This window comes from Acinonyx jubatus, chromosome D2, assembly GCF_027475565.1.
Source record: "Acinonyx jubatus isolate Ajub_Pintada_27869175 chromosome D2, VMU_Ajub_asm_v1.0, whole genome shotgun sequence".
Taxonomy (NCBI): domain Eukaryota; kingdom Metazoa; phylum Chordata; class Mammalia; order Carnivora; family Felidae; genus Acinonyx; species Acinonyx jubatus.
In genome coordinates, this window is record NC_069393.1 from 77,767,561 (window position 1) to 77,786,963 (window position 19,403).

General features: G+C 46.0%; 1 protein-coding gene across 4 annotated transcripts in view; it reads right to left on the reverse strand.

Moving 5' to 3' along the window:
* Window positions 1-19,403, reverse strand: part of CPXM2 (carboxypeptidase X, M14 family member 2) — a 137,196-nt gene that overhangs the window by 77,971 nt on the left and 39,822 nt on the right. For 3 of the 4 annotated variants that reach the window (XM_027063320.2, XM_027063318.2, XM_053206989.1), the window contains one exon: window positions 3,572-3,711. The exons of the other annotated variant lie outside the window; for it this stretch is intronic. In XM_027063320.2, coding sequence (XP_026919121.1) covers window positions 3,572-3,711 — 140 coding nt within the window. The remainder of the gene's footprint in view (window positions 1-3,571; window positions 3,712-19,403) is intronic. 4 annotated transcript variants of the gene reach the window in all.

A 19,403-nucleotide genomic window follows, 5' to 3' on the forward strand; every position in this document is an offset into this window, starting at 1 on the left:
CGCAGATGAATGACCTCATTACTGTGCCCTGTGAACGAACCTTTGTCCATTTGTTACTTCCTAACAATATTCGTTCATTAAAAAATCATTACTCGAGCATCTAAGAGAAGCCTGGGACTGGGCAAAATGACCAGGTATTACCTCTAGCATCCAGGTGCTTCCAGACTAGCAGGGAGAAACACAGAAGTCCATAAAGAGAAATATTAAAAATGGCACCAGAGACGCCTGTGTTGGGAACAGTGTGCGGGGAGAGGGAAAGAGGGACACCTGCTGTCTTCTTCACTGTTCATGTTTGATGGTTCCTCTTGCTGACATGTTTTCTGGTCATACTGGGAGACATCCCAGTGCTTCCAGCATTATTCATTAACAAAATGAATGAGTTTCATTCATCCTCCTGGGGGGAAGGGGCAAGCTTCAGACACCAGAACATATCTTTGTCCCACTTCTTCTTCAGTCTTTGGTGCAGACCATCCTGTTCTGGGTGGTAAGGCAAAGTGAAACCCATCGCATTTCTTTCCATTGTCCTTGAAGAACAATTTGACTTGAAATACATTTAGACATTTAAAAAGAAAAAGACTCTTAAAAGCAATTCTATCCCTTGTCTTAGCCCTCTAAGATGTTCCTCTTCTAGGCTAAGCCAAAGAAAGATCTTGTTCTACGGCCGTTTCTTGTTCACCCCAAATGCTCTTGTGTCCTTGATGCGATGGAATGTGAGTGTTATTCCTATCCTGCTCTGTCCTTCCAATCCAATAATAAATCAACTACAGGATTTCTAATGACAGCGGTTAGACAGGTTAATATCCAAGCATTAAGGTAAAATCCCTTCGCTGATCCCTATGCATAATCTCAGATCAGTCTTTCTCTCCAAGTTTCTGTTCCGAGTTGAGCCATTCAACATTCCCTTCCCCCAAATTCTCGCCTTTCAGAATCTGAGCAGTGAAAACAATTGTCATGGTAATAAGCTGATGACAGCCCAATGCGCCCCACAGAGCAAAAATCATCATTACCAGCATACACACAAGCACTGCGAAAAAGCAAAGCGGAAAAAAACAAAATGCGCTACACAAAACAGCACACAAACACACGACCGACTGCTGTCAAAATGCACAGATTATCCCAGCTCTGGAAATGTATGTGAAGGAAATAATTGGAAGGAAGAAAAAAGTATGAAAATTCTTTCTTGCAAAATGGTACGGGATACCAGAACACTGAGAAGGTGACAGAGGCAGGGCTGGGTAAATTACAGGCTATGAGAAATGATCATGGTGACGTCGGAGGAACAGTGGGGAAAAATGCTTGGATATGTTTTTAAGTTAAAATAACATAATTAGCATAAATATCAGCATAAATAGCATAATTAGCATAAAATAACATAAAATAGCATATGTAGTAGGATTACACATGCGTAAAAAAAAACTGTCTAAGGGTGGTGGAATCGTGGGTAATGTTTTATTTTTTTTTTTAATTTTTTTTCAACGTTTATTTATTTTTTTGGGGACAGAGAGAGACAGAGCATGAACGGGGGAGGGGCAGAGAGAGAGGGAGACACAGAATCGGAAACAGGCTCCAGGCTCTGAGCCATCAGCCCAGAGCCTGACGCGGGGCTCGAACTCACGGACCGTGAGATCATGACCTGGCTGAAGTCGGACGCTTAACCGACTGCGCCACCCAGGCGCCCCACGTGGGTAATGTTTTAAAACAATGCTAGATGTAATAATATCGTCTTTACAATAAAAAAAAAAAAAGCTCAGAGGGAAAACAGATGATGAGTCATTGCCTGATCATTGTCACCATGTAAGAAAGTCCCCTCTACAGTGACAATGACAGGCAGTTAAATATAAGCACAGATGCCAGGCTCCCCTCTCTTATCCTGGTTTATTTATTCCTGTTGACCTTTCCGGGGATTAAAAATTAATCTAATCAACAAATTACAGACACATTATAAGTGACCGCCAAGAGGTAACTAGCAAACACTGAAATGAAATCCTAGAGTGTGGTACAGACAGGGAAGTTGAAGCGGGTAGGGTGGGAGGGGTCTTAGCTGATGAGACCAGTTTCCTAATGTCACCGCGCGAGGCATTCGTGCCCTTGGCTTCTCAGTTGTAGGCGGATGTTAGAGGCACTTGAAAACTCTTGCTTAAATTCAGAAAGCACTCAAGATCCCGTGGACCCTGCTTTGCCCTGCCCAGCCCCCAGTCTCCGTGTGCCTGCTGTCTACACGGCTGGAGACACAGGACAACCCCAGAGATGCAGCCCCGCTTTGGTCTCTACAACCAGCCCTGGGTTGAGGCAGGGACGTTGTTTCATATTTTCCGTGCACGTTGCTTTTGCACATACGTTTTTTTCATTACCGTAGTAAAACTACACAACAAAATGGAGCATTTCAACCGTTTTTTAAGTGTACAATTCAGGGGCATCAAGCACGTTCACATTGCTGTGCAACGGCCACCTCCATCCACCTCCAGAACTTTTCAGCACCCCAAACTGAAACTCAGTACCCATTTAGACAATAACACCCCGTTTCCCCTCCCCCAGACCCTGGCCTCCACCATCCCACTTTCGGCTCTGCGAAGCTGACTACTTAGGAACCTCGCGTAACCGCAATCACATTTGCCCTTTCGTGACTGGCTTATCCCACTTGGCATCACGTCCTCAAGATTCAGCCATGGTATAGCAGGTGTCAGAATGTCCTCTCTTTTCTGGGGTGCCTGGGTGGGTCAGTCAGTTAAGCGTCCGGCTTTGGCTCAGGTCACGATCTCACCGTTCCTGGGTTCAAGCCCCACATCGGGCTCTGTGCTGACAGCTCAGAGCCTGGAGCCTGCTTTGGATTCTGTGTCTCCCTCTTGCCCTCTGTCCCTTCCCCACTAGTGCTCTCTCTCTGTCTTCCAAAAATAAATAGATGTTAAAAAAAATTTAAAAAACAAAAAGAATGCCCTCCCTTTTTAGGAATGAGTAATATCCCACCGTATGTATGTACCACAGGACAGAGAGCCTACCTCTCTTGGGATCCCCATCAGATCATCTCGTTGTTGACCCAGCCTTGGGCCCAAGCTCAAATGGGCTCCATCTCGTCCTCAGGCCTCACCCTGGCTGCTCCTTCACGTCCACTGCTTCTCCAGTAGTTCCTCTATTTGGGAACCTCCCTAGGCTTCCAGTCCTTCTCAGACTCTAAAGGGTCCACGCCTTCTACTCCCAAACAGTGGCTTGGACCTGTTACCTATAACTCACTTCTTGTTCAGAGTTCCCACCTCGGGCTGTCAGGGTACGAGTAATCCATCACAGATCCAAGATGGCAGCCGTCTGCCTAAGCTGCACTGTTTTAACGATACCTTTGTCTACTCAGCGTAACCTGCTGGGTGGGTCCCTCCCTCTGTTCTTGTACAGGGGACAATGTCATTTCCAAAGATGCTTGTGTCCACAGCAAGCCCAGCATCCTGTCCACATTCCGATTTTCTTCCTTTCTACTGCTTATCGTCAGGTACTTCTCTGCGTCTTCCTGTCTGTGTCCAAACCCTAGAATATTAGACCCAAGGCATGGAGTCTACAAAAGCACAGGTCCATCCACACTTACAGCCAAAGTGAGTTCCTTCCTTGAGTGATGACACCAGTGAATTTGGTCAGACGTCTAGCATCGACTTCAATCCACTGATGGAGGTCATTCCTTCCTGCACACCACGCCCCATCATAAAAATCATTTTCGTTAATACCTGCCTGGAAAGAAAGAGAGATGTTCTTCAGAAAGACCCAGAATCAATGAATATGTTCATGAGATTTGGGGGGGGGGGGGGTTGATGGGCAGAAAAGAATGAGCAGGGGATAAAGAAAAAAAAAATACTATGCCCTGAACACTCCTTATTCTAAATCATAAAATGGGATTGCTTATTATTAACAAGTTGGAAATATTTCAATATGATATGTCCTCTTCTTGCCCAGTGTGGAAGAGGAAATTTAATGAGCTCGCCCATTACTCATGCACCCACCAGGCACAGACTGCCTCCTACGAACCAGCCTACACATGCCAGGTGCTGGGAATACAAAGGTGAATCGTCGCCTCCCAGAACCTCACCATCCAGGCAGGAAGAAAGACATGAAAACAGATGAATTAGAACACAATGGGGAATGTGTTATTTCAGGAAGCAGAGCAAACTGCTACAGCAGCATTTAAGGATAATGACTAACTTGGTCTGGTGGAGACCAGCATAGAGGTGATAACTGAGTTGGGTGTTGAAGGGTAAGTGTATCTAGTGAATGTGTATGCATTGGCATTTAAGTCACTTGATGCGTTGAGTTTTAGCTCCTAGGGCTACCAAAGATTCTTTTCATCTGAATCTACAAGGTAGGTGACGTTTCTGCTCTGGAATTTTCCCCATATTATTACCATTTCAAGAGAGAATTCTCTGACAAGAAAGAAAGAAAGAAAGAAAGAAAGAAAGAAAGAAAGAAAGAAAGAAAGAAAGAGGAAAGGAAGGAAGGAAGGAAGGAAGGAAGGAAGGAAGGAAGGAAGGAAAGGAAGGAAAGGAGGAAGAAAGAAAGAAAGAAAGAAAGAAAGAAAGAAAGAAAGAAAGAAAGAAAGAAAGAAAGAAAAGGAAGGAATAGGGAGGGAGGGAAGGAAGGAAAAGGGAGGGAAGGAAGGAAGGAAACGAAATAGAACATCTGAACTAAGTGAGGCTTCCTAATTTACTAAGACCCTTTCAATATGAACCCCATGGCTTTTTCTATAGCTATTACACAAATATGTACTCAGATGAGAAAAAAAGTCTAAATGGGATTTAAAAGATAGGCCAGCCCATCTTTCCCATCTGAGCACTTTTCAGCCCGAATTCTGGGGCAGCCTTACTTCTAACGGGCATCAGTGATGTGAAACTCACAGTCCAGCTACAGCACAGGAACAACATGGCCAACGGGTCCGCAAGTGGAACCCTACCATCACTGCACTGGCTAACATCGGTCTCGTATCAGGACCGAACCACATGTGTGCACTCTCATCCCCTCCTCAAACAATCCTGAAGGAGCTTTGAGGGCAAATGTCAGAATACTCGCCTCTCGTGGCCTCCTCAAAGCACCACGATCTCAAATGAAGGTGAACGGAAACACCCATCAGTCCACACTCTCCAGAAACCCAAGCTCTCAATCAACCGGCACCTTGGGTCTGATGGCATATGGGGCGTTTGTGCCAAGGACCTGGAGGTGCCGCCACGTTCTGCCTTCCAGAACCCCCAGGGAACGGCTAAATCTTGCAAGTGTGTGTTATGTGCTTCAGCCGGCCTTGCCGAAGTCACAGGGTGTGAATGTCTGAAGCTCTCATTTCCCAGAGGTGCTAGCCAACCAGGGGGCCACTGCCCCATGAAACGTAATGAGCTCCCCTATAATGGGGCTCTCAGGACACAGTCCCCCTACTTCTTCACCCAAGGCAGGTATCCTGTCTAGACCAAGACCTGGAGCACGTCAATACCTACAATACTGCCACGTAGCTTCCTTCAGGGAACCGTAACACTTAGTTGGTATCGGGCTCCTCTCTTCTCGTAAACAGCCCACGAGACTGGCGTTGATTTCATTTCTTTTTTTTTTTTTTAATGTTTATTCATTTTTGAGAGACACAGCATGAGCAGGGAGGGACAGAGAGAGAGACAGGGAGACACAGAATCCGAAGCAGGCTCCAGGCTCTGAGCTGTCAGCACAGAGCCCGACGCAGAGCTCGAACTCACAGACCGCGAGATCATGACCTGAGCCGAAGTCGGACGCTCTACAGACTGAGCCACCCAGGCGCCCCTGATTTCATTTCTCAACATTCACCTTCACTGTGCCTCTACTACCTGGCCCGGGGGACAGGAATGTAAAGGAGGAAGACATGTGCAGCCCGGCCCTCTTGGTGCTCAGAACGGGCAGACGGGCTGAAGTCCACACACGCGGCTCGCGTTCTGGTCCTGGCATCTCCAAGTCAACCACCGCACAAAGTGTGGGTGAGGGGCTCGTGCTCTAAAGTCCCCCTGCCGGGTGGGAATCCCAGCTCCGCCATTTGCACCCTGTATACACCCCAGCAATGCGCCTAAAAGCCCTGTGCCTCAGTTTCCCCATCTGCTACAACGGGGGCAATGATCCTTTCTCCCTGAGGGTGCCGATGGTGATTACAAGAGGCCCTGGCACGCCGTGTGGGCTCGATAAATGTTACCTCACATAAGGGCGCCCTCAACAAATGTCATCAGTACAAAGCAAGGACTGTTTGGCACGTTATGGAAATACGGGTGCTTTACGAATCGCTTCACACTTTGTGAAATTACGAGGAATTACAATGCTCTTCTGGGCACTTGTGGTCACACTTTCTACACCGTCAAACGTCCCGAATAGGGTCAGAAAATCTGAAGAAAGAGGAGACTCAGAGTCTGAGGTTCTCAAAAGGAATCCACGTTGCCACTGCCCCCCCCCCCAGGGGTTTTTGGCAATGTCTGCGACTATTTTTGGCTGTCACCACTGGGAGAAGTGGGAGCTACTGGTGACTAATTGTCAGAGGCCAGGGATGCCACTGACCACCCTGCAATGCGCAAGACAGCCCCCGCCACAAAGAAGCGCCTCGGCCCAAATGTCACTGGTGCCAAGACAGGGGACACCTGGTCGTGGGCTGAGCAGACAAGAACAGAGCTGCTACGGAACCTGGGATTTTCACCCCGAGAGAATCACGGAAATTTGGGGGAGCTCTCCCTGCGCTATCCGACCAAAGCCTACTTGGCAGATAGTTGGCATTCGATTTTAGGCTCCTGGCTTTGCCAGCCTGGATATTCTGCCTCTGCTGCCGATCTCAGTTCTTCCTGAGCATACCGGACAGTCCGCTAAATGCAGTAACGGTGTCAGGGGACCGGAGGGCCCTTTCTGACTCGCTGACTCATACGGAAGTGACAGCCCCCTCTGCAAAGTCGATGACGAATTTATGAAGCAAGCTCCTGGCAGAATTCAGCGAGAGAGGAGGTGCCAGCCCAAGAAGCGTCACCAAAACGCAGCACAGCGCAACCCGGATATCAGCATGACGTCAGAGAAACCAACAGAAGGCTATATTCGTTCTTTTCTGTTTAAAAACGCAGGAAAGGGATGTCCGGGTGGCTCAGTCGGTTGAGCGTCTGACTTCAGCCCAGGTCATGATCTCGTGCTCGTGGGTTCAAGCCCCATGTCAGGCTGTGTGCTGACAGCTCAGAGCCTGGAGCCTGCTTCGGATTCCGTGTCTCCCTCTCTCTCTGCCCCTCCCCCCACTTGCCTTCTGCCTCTCTTTGTCTCTCAAAAAATAAAATAATATGTTAAAAAAAACTTTTTTAGATAAAAATGCAGGCAATCCCTCATAAATTTTGGAGGCATTTCTATCAGAAGTTGTTGAAATAAAAAGTGGGTTTCCTTAAAGTATAAGCTAGTCTTGAAAACACCATTAAGATGGATGGAATGATAATTTGTACTACAGGGCCAAATAAGTTAAGAACTAATGTAATTTTCTCTAGGCAATTAGGTCATACACGTCATTTATTTACCTTAAAAAAAAACCACCAATGCATCTAATAGACTAAGTTTTGCTTACGATGAATGTCACCATTATTAAATCCATATCAAAGAGAAAACCTGATATCACCCATTTAAGATCAAATGGGAATTTTCTGTTTCAAGACGATAGAAATGTGGATTTTATTGTGTTCTTTTCTCAAAAGTTCCCCCAAGGAAAACAAGATAAAGAAAGACAAGCTTGATCTCTGACAAAATGAGAAGACATTTATAATCTCCTAATTACAATATATGAAGACGGAAATCAGATGTAAGAATCCTGAAATGACTTAGCAAGACAGGGAGATGCGAGCTTACAAGGGGAACACCCGTGAGAACCAAGCCACCCAGGACTTTAAAAAGCTCAGACTCTAGACTCCTAAGTAGCTTGGAAGGTGAGGCAGGGCTTAAAATGGAGCACTGATTCAAAATATGTATTAAAAAAATAGATTCCCACATCCCCATTCCCATCCCACAGAAGATATGAAATTTTTCTTTAAAAAAAGAAAAATAACCAACAACAATCCCAGAGGCTCTGCATTTGGAGATTCCAGATGCAGAGGACGGCAGGTGTGATGCGATAAAAACAGAGAACTCAGTGGCTATCAGCAGACTGAAGAGTGAGACGCCCCAGCTCCCCTCCCGCCTCGGCTCTAGGACACAAGGCAGCCAGGCTTAGAACAAACAAAAGTTAAATAAACTAAAAATATAATGGAGAACAGAAGAAAATCTCAAAGAAATTATAATGACTATCCCTTGAAACAGAAGATCTTGCTTGCATAAAACAAAAGAGGGATATTCTTAGAGTGGAAAAAGCATTGTCCTAGGTCAAGCGCTCGCAACGTGAAAATTCCAGTAACAATGGGCAATAAGAGAAACTAAAAAGAGCAGAGAAAAGAAATTACAAATACTCTAAGTTAATAATGTCCCAGATCTGTAAGCTTTAAGTCTCCAAAACACTAAGAATCTAGTATAATGAATAAGCCCCGCACCAAGGCATATCTTGGTAAAACTTCAAAATATCGCAAATGAAAAGAAGATCCAAAAAGCGTCCCAAGAGGAAACAAAAAAGGAAAATATATAAAACGAAGCCAAAGGAATCAGAAAGGTACCAGAATTCTCAGTAGCAACATCTGAAGTTCGAAGAATGGGGGGGGGGGGGGGGATGAAGACGTCAAAATTCCGGAGAAACAGATTTTTCACCCCAGAATTTTACATTCGGCCAAACTATCAGTCACTGGTGATGGTAAAATAAAGACATTTCCAGATTCACACGTCCTCAAGAAATTCTCATGTACCAATTGCGTACAGCTGTAAAATGAATGTGCTCCACAACGATGAAGCAGAACACCAAAAAGAGGATACAAGATCCAGAAATCAAGGATGCTAACACAGGAGAGCATTCTCAGAATGATGGAGAAGGCAGTCCCAGGAGAGCTGCTGTATAAAGACTGGAAAGAAACCCATTCAGAACACAGCAGGTCAGGGCACCTGGGTGGTTCGGTTGGTGAAGCGTCCGACTTCGGCTCAGCTCATGATCTCGCGGTCCGTGAGTTCGAGCCCCGCGTCGGGCTCTGTGCTGACAGCTCAGAGCCTGGAACCTGCTTCAGCTTCTGTGTCTCCCTCTCTCTCTGCCCCTTCCCTGCTCATACGCTGTCTCTCTCTCGAAAACAAATAAACATTGAAAAAAAGAACACAGTAAGTCAAGGCTTCTGGAGGAAATGTCTTACAGAAATATAAAAAACAGCTATGAGACTAAAAAATCATTGAACAAGGCTTGACCTTATAGAAAAGTGTATCAAAGGATATTCTATAGACCCAGACCTATTGCAGGGCATGGGAGATGTTTTAAAAAATAAAAGCAGATCTAGGAAAAACAAAAGGTTGTCAAGAAATGATACAAAGTGCATGATCTCCTGGCTCAAAACTACCCTATTTCTTGGCTCGGTAGTAAGCACTATTTACACAGTTGTAATAATCAAAACCTTGAATGTAGGTTTACCCAAAATTTGAGATCTAACTTTACTGAAAGGATTAGAGAGGTTAAGGTAAAGGGATAATAAAAACGAGGTGAAATTTTCATTTTCCATAATATGAATTCAGACTATACATGTACAAACCAGTACATATCAATTTGTGTGTAATATTTAGAAATAAAGACTTAAATTCCCAAAGAAACAAAGAAAAGGAGTTTGGAGGAGTTGCCTTGTTCATAGCGTGGGACGCATTAGGAGGTGGGTGGGGGTGGGTGCACTGGCAAGGCACCTTTCTTTTGGTTTTCTTTTTTCTAGTTTTATGGAAGAGTAATTGACAAATATAATTGTATATATTTAATATATTACATAAATATATCAGACACAAATATCTTCTATATTTAAAGGGTACAATGTACTGGGGTGCCTGGGTGGCTCAGTGAGTTAAGTGTCCGACTTCAGCTCTGAGGGTCATGATCTCACAGTTCGTGAGTTGGAGCCCCGCGTCGGGCTCTGTGCTGATGGCTCGGAGCCCGGAGCCTGCTTCGGATTCTGTGTCTCCCTCTCTCTCTGCCCTTGCCCCGCTCATGTTCTGTCTGTCTCAAAAATAAATAAGCGTTAAAAAAAATTTTTTTAAATAATAATGATAAAGTATACAATGTACGTAGACATTGTGGGATAATTACCAAGATCAAGATAACACATCCATCACCTCCTGGTTAACTTTTTGTGTGCTGAGGATGCTTACAATGGACTCTCGGCAACTTTTAAGTATACAGTATTGTATTCTTAACTCTAGCCCTCCAGCTGTGCTGGAGATCCTCTGAACTTATAACTGAAAGTTTGTGCCCTTTGTCCTACACCTCCCCCCTCTCCTCCCCCCAGATCCTTGCAGCCACTATTCTCTTGGGTTTTGTTTTGTTTTTGAGAGAGAGACAGAACACATACAAGTGGGAGAGGGGCAGAGGGAGAGGGAGAGAGAGAATATCAAGCAGGCTCCATGCCTGGCACAGAGCCCAAATGGGGGTTTGATCACAAGACTGTGAGATCATAACCTGAGTCAAAATCAAGAGTCAGACGCTCAACCGACTCAGCCACCAAGACACCCTTCTCTTGCTTTTTTTTTAATCAACCTTTAACACTTTGATTTCTCCGAGGGGCACCTGGGTGGCTCGGTCGGTTAAGCATCTGACTTCAGCTCAGATCATGATCTCACGGTTTGTGAGTTCAAGCCCTGCATCGGGCTCTGTGCTGACAGCTCAGAGCCTGGAGCCCGCTTCGGATTCTGTGTCTCCTCCTCTCCCTGCCCCTCACCTGCTCTGTCTCTGTCTCTTGATAATAAATAAACGTTAATAAAAAATTTTTTTTAAAGCAAAGGGAAAGGCATACATGAATATAGAGGGTGACTGGTGTAAAGTCTGCTTGGTTGACTCTTTCACTTTCCAGGTGTTAACGGAACTCCTACTACATGCTAGGCATTATGAAATGCACCCTGCCCTATGGTATATGTAGAAAACGGTCAATCTCAAAATTACTATGCTGTTCTGAAGTCACTGATCTGCACTGTAATTCATAATCATGGGCTGCCTCTTTACAGAAACATCTGGAAGCAAATTAAAAAGTTATATCCAAGTGAATCTAACTATTGTAGCAATTCCAGGATAATTGACTTACAGCTGCCACTGTGCAGACATAACAGGACTATTTGGACAAAAATAGAATAATGTGATAGTTATCTTAAAATATCTCTCAGCAGAGCCAAAGCATAAGAGACTCTTAAAAACTGGGAACAAACTGAGGGTTGATGGGGGTGGGGGGGTGGGAGGGAGGGAAGGTGATGGGCATTGAAGAGGGCATCTTTTGGGATGGGCACTGGGTGTTGTATGGCTCCGTGCTGAGCGTGGAGACTGCTTGGAATTCTCTCACTCCCTCTCTCTTTCTGCCCCTCCCCTGTTTGCACAGGGGCGCGCTCTCTCTCTCCCTCTCTCTCTCTCTCAAAATAAATAGGGGTGTCTGGGCGGCTCAGTCAGTTGAGCATCCAACTTCAGCTCAGGTCATGATCTCATGGTTCGTGGGTTTGAGCTCCGCATCAGGCTTTCTGCTGTCAGCAGGGAGCCCACTCTGAATCCTATGTCCCCCTATCTCTCTGCGCCTCCCCTGCATGTGCTCTGTGTCTCTTTCACTCTCTCAAAAATTGACATTAAAAAAATCTTTCATCAAAACAGAAACTTTAATAAATAAATAACAATAAATAAAACCCCAAAACCATGTCTTAAGGAGTTCCTTGCACCGACCAAGGAAAACAATAACTATCTAGTGTTTGAAATTAAAAAACATTTTGAAATAAAACCTACTAACTACATGGTAAGTCGCGTATTAATTGTTAAAAAAGAAAAAAAAAAAAGGAAAGACAGGGAAAGGAGTATACTAATTGAAAAAGAGTACAGGATTTCCACACCCACATTCTAATTCAATTCTACTAAAACCTGGGAAACATGCTGGTCACTATAATCGCCTATCAATGGAATAACTAGTTTTAATTCTCAAACAAGGATTTATTCACCCATCGGCGATCCACATAAAGACAGACCGTGTGCTCCAACCAGCTGAGGGGACAGCACAGCAGCAACTGCCTGTGGGGTCCCATGTGGGCTAAGTTCAAGTCCTGGCTCTACAGCTCGTTATCTGGATACCACCATTAGGTCTGTAAAGTAGGGACAGGGATAGAATTTACCCAATAGGAGCATATAGCGAGGACTGCACAAATCCTCTGGGAAGTGTCACAGTGCCTGGCACGCGGCACTTACTCCACAGAGGGAGCCACCGTGGGTACAAGCATGACTCACTTTGTTTTGGGTGGGTTTCTGCTGACACCTGTGGTTGAATTCGCTTAAAGAGGAAACCTAAGGGGCGCCTGGGTGGCTCAGTCGGTGAAGCGTCCGACTTCAGCTCAGGTCACGATCTCGCGGTCCGTGGGTTCGAGCCCCGCGTCGGGCTCTGGGCTGATGGCTCAGAGCCTGGAGCCTGCTTCCGATTCTGTGTCTCCCTCTCTCTGTGCCCCTCCCCCGTTCATGCTCTGTCTCTCTCTCTGTCTCAAAAATAAATAAACGTTAAAAAAAAATAAAATAAATAAAAAAAAAGAGGAAACCTAAGTCTTCTACTGACAAGTCGAGTGGTCAATTTAGTCCACTGACAAATGTTCTTTGTCGCCAGGAGTCACCAACTTTTCTCGGGCATGGTCTTTTTACTTCTTTTGTGTTTGCCTCATCGTGGACTACTGAACTGTTTTCTTGGCTTTACGTCCACATCTCCTCTGAAAATTTTCTTTTCTTTTCTTATGGAAACGACGTGATTCTTATTCTCTTTTTCTCTTTTTGTTTGGGAGTTGTGTCTGCTGTGGTTTCAAGTTTTTACTTAAGTTCCAGTTAATTAACATGCAGTGTAATAACATTAGTTTCAGGAGTAGAATTTAGTGATTCGACAATTCCGCATTAACGCCGGGGGCTCAGCGCGACAAGCGCCCTCCTTAATGCCCACCACCCATTTAGCCCATCCCCCACCCCCCTCCCTCCATGGACCCACAGTTTGTTCTCTGTAGTTAAGAGTCTGTTTTCTGGTTTGCATTTTTCCCCACCCCCAACCCCCCGACCCTTCATCTGTTTTATTTCTTATCCTCTGAACATTTTAAAGGTGTGTCTTTTGTTTTGGTGGCTAATTTAACGACTACGTAACTTATATAGCATACCTTTATGAAACATCCTTAATTGCGTATTTTCTTAAAAAGCACCTGCTGACTCCCTACTATAAGCAGCGATGAAACCATTTCCACCTCCTGCTACCTTCCCTTTCTTCTCCTTCATCATCTGATTTCATTCATCATATTAACGTTCACTCTTAAAAGTTTAAATCAAATATACCTCCTTTCCTTTCTTTTTTTTTTTTAATTTTTTTTTTTAACGTTTATTTATTTTTGAGACAGAGAGAGACAGAGCATGAACAGGGGAGGGGCAGAGAGAGAGGGAGACACAGAATCTGAAACAGGCTCCAGGCTCTGAGCTGTCAGCACAGAGCCCGATGTGGGGCTCGAACTCACGGACCGTGAGATCATGACCTGAGCCGAAGTCGGACGCTTAACCGACCGAGCCACCCAGGCGCCCCCCTCCTTTCCTTTCTATGACCTACCAGATTTTAATTTTTTTAATGCTTATTTTTCAGAGAGAGACAGAGCACCAGTAGGGGAAGGGCAGGGAGACAGGGAGATACAGATTCTGAAGCAGGCTCCAGGCTCCGAGCTGTCAGCATAGAGCCTGACGCGGAACTCAAATGCATGGGCCACAAGATCATGACCTGAGCCAAAGCTGGACGCTTAACCGACTGAGCCACTCAGGCGTCCGATTTACCACATTTTACTAAAGTTTTCATTGAATTTTAAAAAACGTACCTATTTATGGGGATGGATATTAACCAGACTTATTGTGGTGATCAACTTGCAAACATATACAAATATCGAACCATTACGTTGTACTCCTGAAACTAATCTAATGTTGTATGTCAGCTGTACCTCAATGGAAAAAAAATGTTTTAACTGCTCCCCTAAAGAATCTTATGTTTATCTATGTAAAAATATTAAAATCATTTTAAGGGGCGCCTGGGTGGCTCAGTCAGTGGAGCATCCAACTTCGGCTCAGGCCGTGATCTCACGGTTCGTGGGTTTGGGCCCCGTGTCGGGCTCTGTGCTGACAGCTCCGAGCCTGGAACCTGCTTCAGATTCTGTCTCCCTCTCTCTCTGCCCCCTAGCCGCCCCCCACAAAAAAAATAAACATTAAAAAAATTTTAATAAAAGATATTAAAATCATTTTTAGTAACTAAATAATAGTCCTATACAGGCGTACCTTGTTTCATTGTGCTTCCCTTTTTGTAGTCCACACATAATTGTGTTTTTTCCCAAATGGAAGGTTTGTGGCAACCCCACATCAAGCAAGTCTGTTGGTGGCATGTTTCCAGCAGCATTTGCTCATCTCACGTCTCTGTGTCACATTTCAGTAATTCTCGCAATAGTTCAAACTTCCGTATTACTGTCACATTTGTTACGGTGACCTGTGATCAGTGATTGTGACTAAAAGCTCAGATGAAGGTTAGCATTTCTTAGTAATAAAGTGTCGTTTAAATAAGTGTTTTTTTAGACATAATGCTATTGCACACTTAATAGACTATAGTGTAAACGTAACTTTTATATGCAGTGGGAAGCCAAAACATCATGTGACTCACTCGATCACAATACCTCCAAGGTATGCCTGTACTGGAATTAACATTATTAAGAACCAAAGAAAAGGTACTTTTGAAATACGATGCAAAAGCAGGAGAACAGGTACATGATTCCGTTGTTGTTTATTTCAAGTTTCAATAAAAGGTGAAATTAAGATTTTTACCATTAAAATATATACAAAAAAGTGCACAAGCCCTAAGTGTGAAGTTCAATAAGTTTTACCGCACACTCACCCATGTGTCCACACCCAGCTCAAGATCTAGAACATGGCCAGCGTGCCTCCCTTTTGCTGCCTCCAGTATTACCTTCCCCCCCAAAGCAACCTCTGTTCGGACTTCCATTTCCCTAGACTGGTGTTCCTGTACTTAAATTTCATACGGGGTGCCTGGGTGGCTCAGGCAAGCATCCGACTTGAGTCGGGTGTTCAGTTAAGCATCCGACTCTTGTTTTCAGCTCAGGTCACGATCTCACAGTTCGTGAGTTCAAGCCCCGCATCAGGCTCTGAGCTGACAGCCCTACTTGGGATTCTCTCTCTCTCTCTCTCTCTCTGCATATACACGCATACATGTACACATTCTGCCTGTCCCTGTCTCTCTCTTAAATAAAGTTAAAAAAATAAAAAATAAATACATTTTATACAGACGAAACTCACCATAACTACTCTCTCTTGTGCCTGGCTTCTTTTGCTCCATATGATATCTGTGAGATTAATTCACGTTATTGCAAATAGCCATAACATACTCTTTTTCACTGTTGCACAGTATTCCATCGCGCACACATAGAATGACTTATTCATTATATGTTGATGGACACGGGGGTTGTTATCATGAATAATGATGCTCTGAACCCACCTGTACCTGTCTTACCGTGTGCATATGAATATGCATGTCTATTAGGCATAAGACTGAATTTCTTAGGTGAACAGGTAGTAGAATGTTGAGCATTAGCAGATACCCCAAAAAGATTTCCGAAGCTCTGCCGGTTCACATTTTCAGCACTGTGTAAAACTGTCCATTGCTCCACATCTTTGGCCATACTTGATACTGTCCCTTTTCTTTAAAGCCATTCTGGTGCCCATGTGTCGTATCTCATGGTGGTTTTAATTTGCATTTACTCAGGGACTAATTTGTATTTACTCAGGCCTGTTCTTCGGTTCACCGACCATGACGTTGCTCTGTAACTATAGCTCAGCTCCATCCTTTGCTTCAGCCTCTCAAATAGGTCACATTCCCTATAACCACAGGGCCTTTGTACACACCATTCCCTTCAACCTGGAATCCTCTTCTTCCCCTTCTGCCCACCCCGTGTCTGATAACCTCTCCACTGTTCATCCTGCTTCAAATCTTAGCCCATGTACCCATCCCCAGGAAAGTCTCCTCCATCCGCAGTCTGAGACAGGTTTATGAAGCATAGGGAACCACGGCGGTATGGGTTATGACGTCCTCCAAAAAGATATGTGCAAGTCCTAGCCCCTGAAAGTTCAGAGTGTGACCTGATTCGGGAATAGGGTTATTGCAGATGAAATGAGTTAAGTGAATCTGAGGTCAGGCTGGAGTCAGGTGGGCTGTAAAGCTGATGACTGGTGTCCTTACAAGAAGGGGAAATCTGGACACAGAGGCAGACACGCACAGAGGGAAGATGGCGTAGGGGCACACGGGAGGCCGCCGTGTGACCCTGGGGGCGGAAACTCAAGTGGTGCAGCTAGAAGGCCAGGAACACCACGGGATGCCCGGGCTACCAGAAGCCGGGGAGGCAAAGAAGGAGTCTTGCCTAGTCCCCAGGGGCTCTGGAGGGAGAACAGGCCTGCTAACCCCTCGACTGCAGACTTGCAGCCTCCAGAACTGGAGAGAATAGAGATCCCCGTTGCGGTAAACCACCCAGTCTGTGCTGTTTCTACCGTCGCCCAAGGAAGCTAATACACGGTGCTTCCTTGCGAGTCCTCATCAAGGGCTATTTTAGGGCTTCCGCTGGTGATAGATCTCTTTAATGGCTTCGTTTCCCCATTAGATGATCGGACTTATAGGCCAAAACACACTGGCGGCATCCCTGTCTCCTCTTGGTCTCTCTCACACCCCTCATCCAGGCGCCCTCCACTCTCATCCGAAAATCCTGCTTTCAAGCTGTCCAAAATACCTCCGCTTGTCACCGCCCCCGCTACTCCTGTCACAGCCCAGCCAGTGCCATCTCTTGTCTGGGGAGCTGGAGTCACACCCCAACAGGCCTCCCGCTTCCACGCTGCTCCCCGAAGTCAACGCACAACTGGGTCAGTCCTTCGCAGAAATCACAGCATGTCATTGCTGCGCCCAAAACACCTGCCACGGCTCTCCCGGTTGACTTAAGAACAAAAGCCAAAGCCAAAGTCCTCCCAGTGTTATTTCTGGGCCTGCACCTCCTCCCCTGCGTGGTCACTCTGCTCTGGCCACACCAGCCTTCTGCTGCTCCTTGGTGGTTGTGCACGCAGTCACCACAGGACATTTGCACAAGCCATCCCCATCGCCCGGAATGCCGCTCCCACAGCTACCTGAGTCCCTGATGATCTCCTCCAAGCCCACTGGGTCCAAACACCCCCACCTCAATGAAGCCAATCTGGCTCACCTTTAACTACAGCCCGCCCCCTTCCCAGAGCCTCCCTCCTGACCCCCGCTGCCAGCTATGTTTGTTTGGTTTTTCTTCTCTCTCCATAGCACTCACCAGCTTCGGACATATTAGAAAAGTTGTATTTTATTACATGTCTTGCTTTTCTGTGCCTCCCGCACTAGAATAGAAGCTTTCAAAAAAAATTTTTTAATGTTTATTTTTTTTAAATTGTTTTTAATGTTTATTTATTTTGGATAGAGAGAGAGAGACAGACTGTGAGAGGGAGGAGGGGCAGAGAGGCAGGAAGACACAGAATCCGAAGCAGGCTCCAGGCTCTGAGCTGTCAGCACAGAGCCCCACGCAGGGCTCGAACCCACAGACCGTGAGATCATGACCTGAGCCGAAGTCGGACGCCCAACTGACCGAGCCACCCAGGCGCCCCATAGAATAGAAGCTTTCAGACGGCAAGGATCTTTGTCTGTTTGGCCCCTGAAGTATCCCAAGCACCGAGACAAGCACATAGCAGATCCTCCCTGGATGTCTGCTGAAATATCAGGACTATTTCTAGTCTCACTCATCACTGCTACCCCAGGACTGGAAGTGGGTTTGTGTTAAGGAAACCAATCAATCAATCGATCGATAAAAGGGGCCCCAAGGTCTTCTCTTCTCCTCTCCCTGTCTCTCTCCTCCATCCCCTCCTCACACAGGCTTCTTACCTAGTGCGGTCTGTTGTGCCCACGGAAGCCCTATGCAAAGTGACCGGCACACGTCCAGGAGACAGCCTGGCTGGGCTGCCCGTGGCGAAGCAGACAGCCCAGACAGCTGAATGGATGCGAGGCGCGTGCCTGTGACTGCTGACACCCGTCAGGCTTCTCTGGGCCCTGCCAGGATGGGGCTGGAAGGTACTGGGGGACGCTCAAGCCAGCGGGCAGGGAGGTGAGTCACGAGACGGGATGCCAGCCAAGGCCAGAAGCTAGGGAACATACTGAACCTTCTTGTGGGTACCGGAGATACCAAAGGGCTAAAATGCAGCCAGAAACCTTGAATTTGAGTCTCAGCTCGGCACTTACTAGCTGTGGGGTCGGGGGCAGGTCGCTCGACCTCTGACTTCAATTTCCATATCTCTGAAACAGAGTTTCCCTTCGGCTATATGGAAGAGGAAATGAAGTATTAATTTAATGAGATTTAATGAAACAGTAAAGAAAATTCACATAGCGAGTGGCATAGAATCCGCATCTGAACCCAGAAAGTCCTGTGGTTTCTTAATAACCTGTGGTTCAGGGGTGCCTGGGGGGTGCAGGTGGTGGACCGTCCCACTCTGACTCAGGTCACAATCTCACAGTTTGTGGGTTCGAGCCCCGCATCGGGCTCACTGCTGTCAGGGCAGAGCCTGCTTTGGATCCTCTGTCCCCTTCTCTCTCTGCCCCTCCCCTGCTCTCACTCTCTCTCTCAAAAGTAAACATTTTTTTTAAAAAATCTGACCTGCTTAAAAAAAAAAAAAAATCTGTGGTTCACAGGCCAGGGAGCTTTTGCTACCTTGGGGCCCCTTCCTTTTGTCTTACTGTTTGCCCTTCTGCTCGTGTGTGCATGACGCAAGCTGCTGGAGAATACAGACAGCAATGCATTATCATCATTGTGATAAATTCTCCTTTTCAATTTTCCAAGAGACTCGTGATTTAGAATATTTGGTCCTGTTATTCCCATAAAAATCCAAACATCCAAAATTCCAGCATTTTGGCATCCAAACACTGTCCCCCAGACTGTTTCTTAAAACCAGATACAGAACAAAATCCCTTTATCGGAGCAAGCAGGACATTCCTTGGTTTGGAAGCCATACCCCCACTGTGATTATTTTTGCCTCCGCAGCAACTAGCACATTTACAGCCCCCGGTAAGGACCTGCAGAGTTACACAGCCAGGTTTGGTGCAGCCAGAAACAGACGGGAGGCTGAGCACCCAGAGAATCGGGATGGTCTGATGGAACAGACAGGCTGTGGTCAGAGGACGCTGGGAGCAGGTAACGCCATCGGTGAGGCAGGAGTGGGGCACGCAGACAGGGATGCCTGTGCAAAT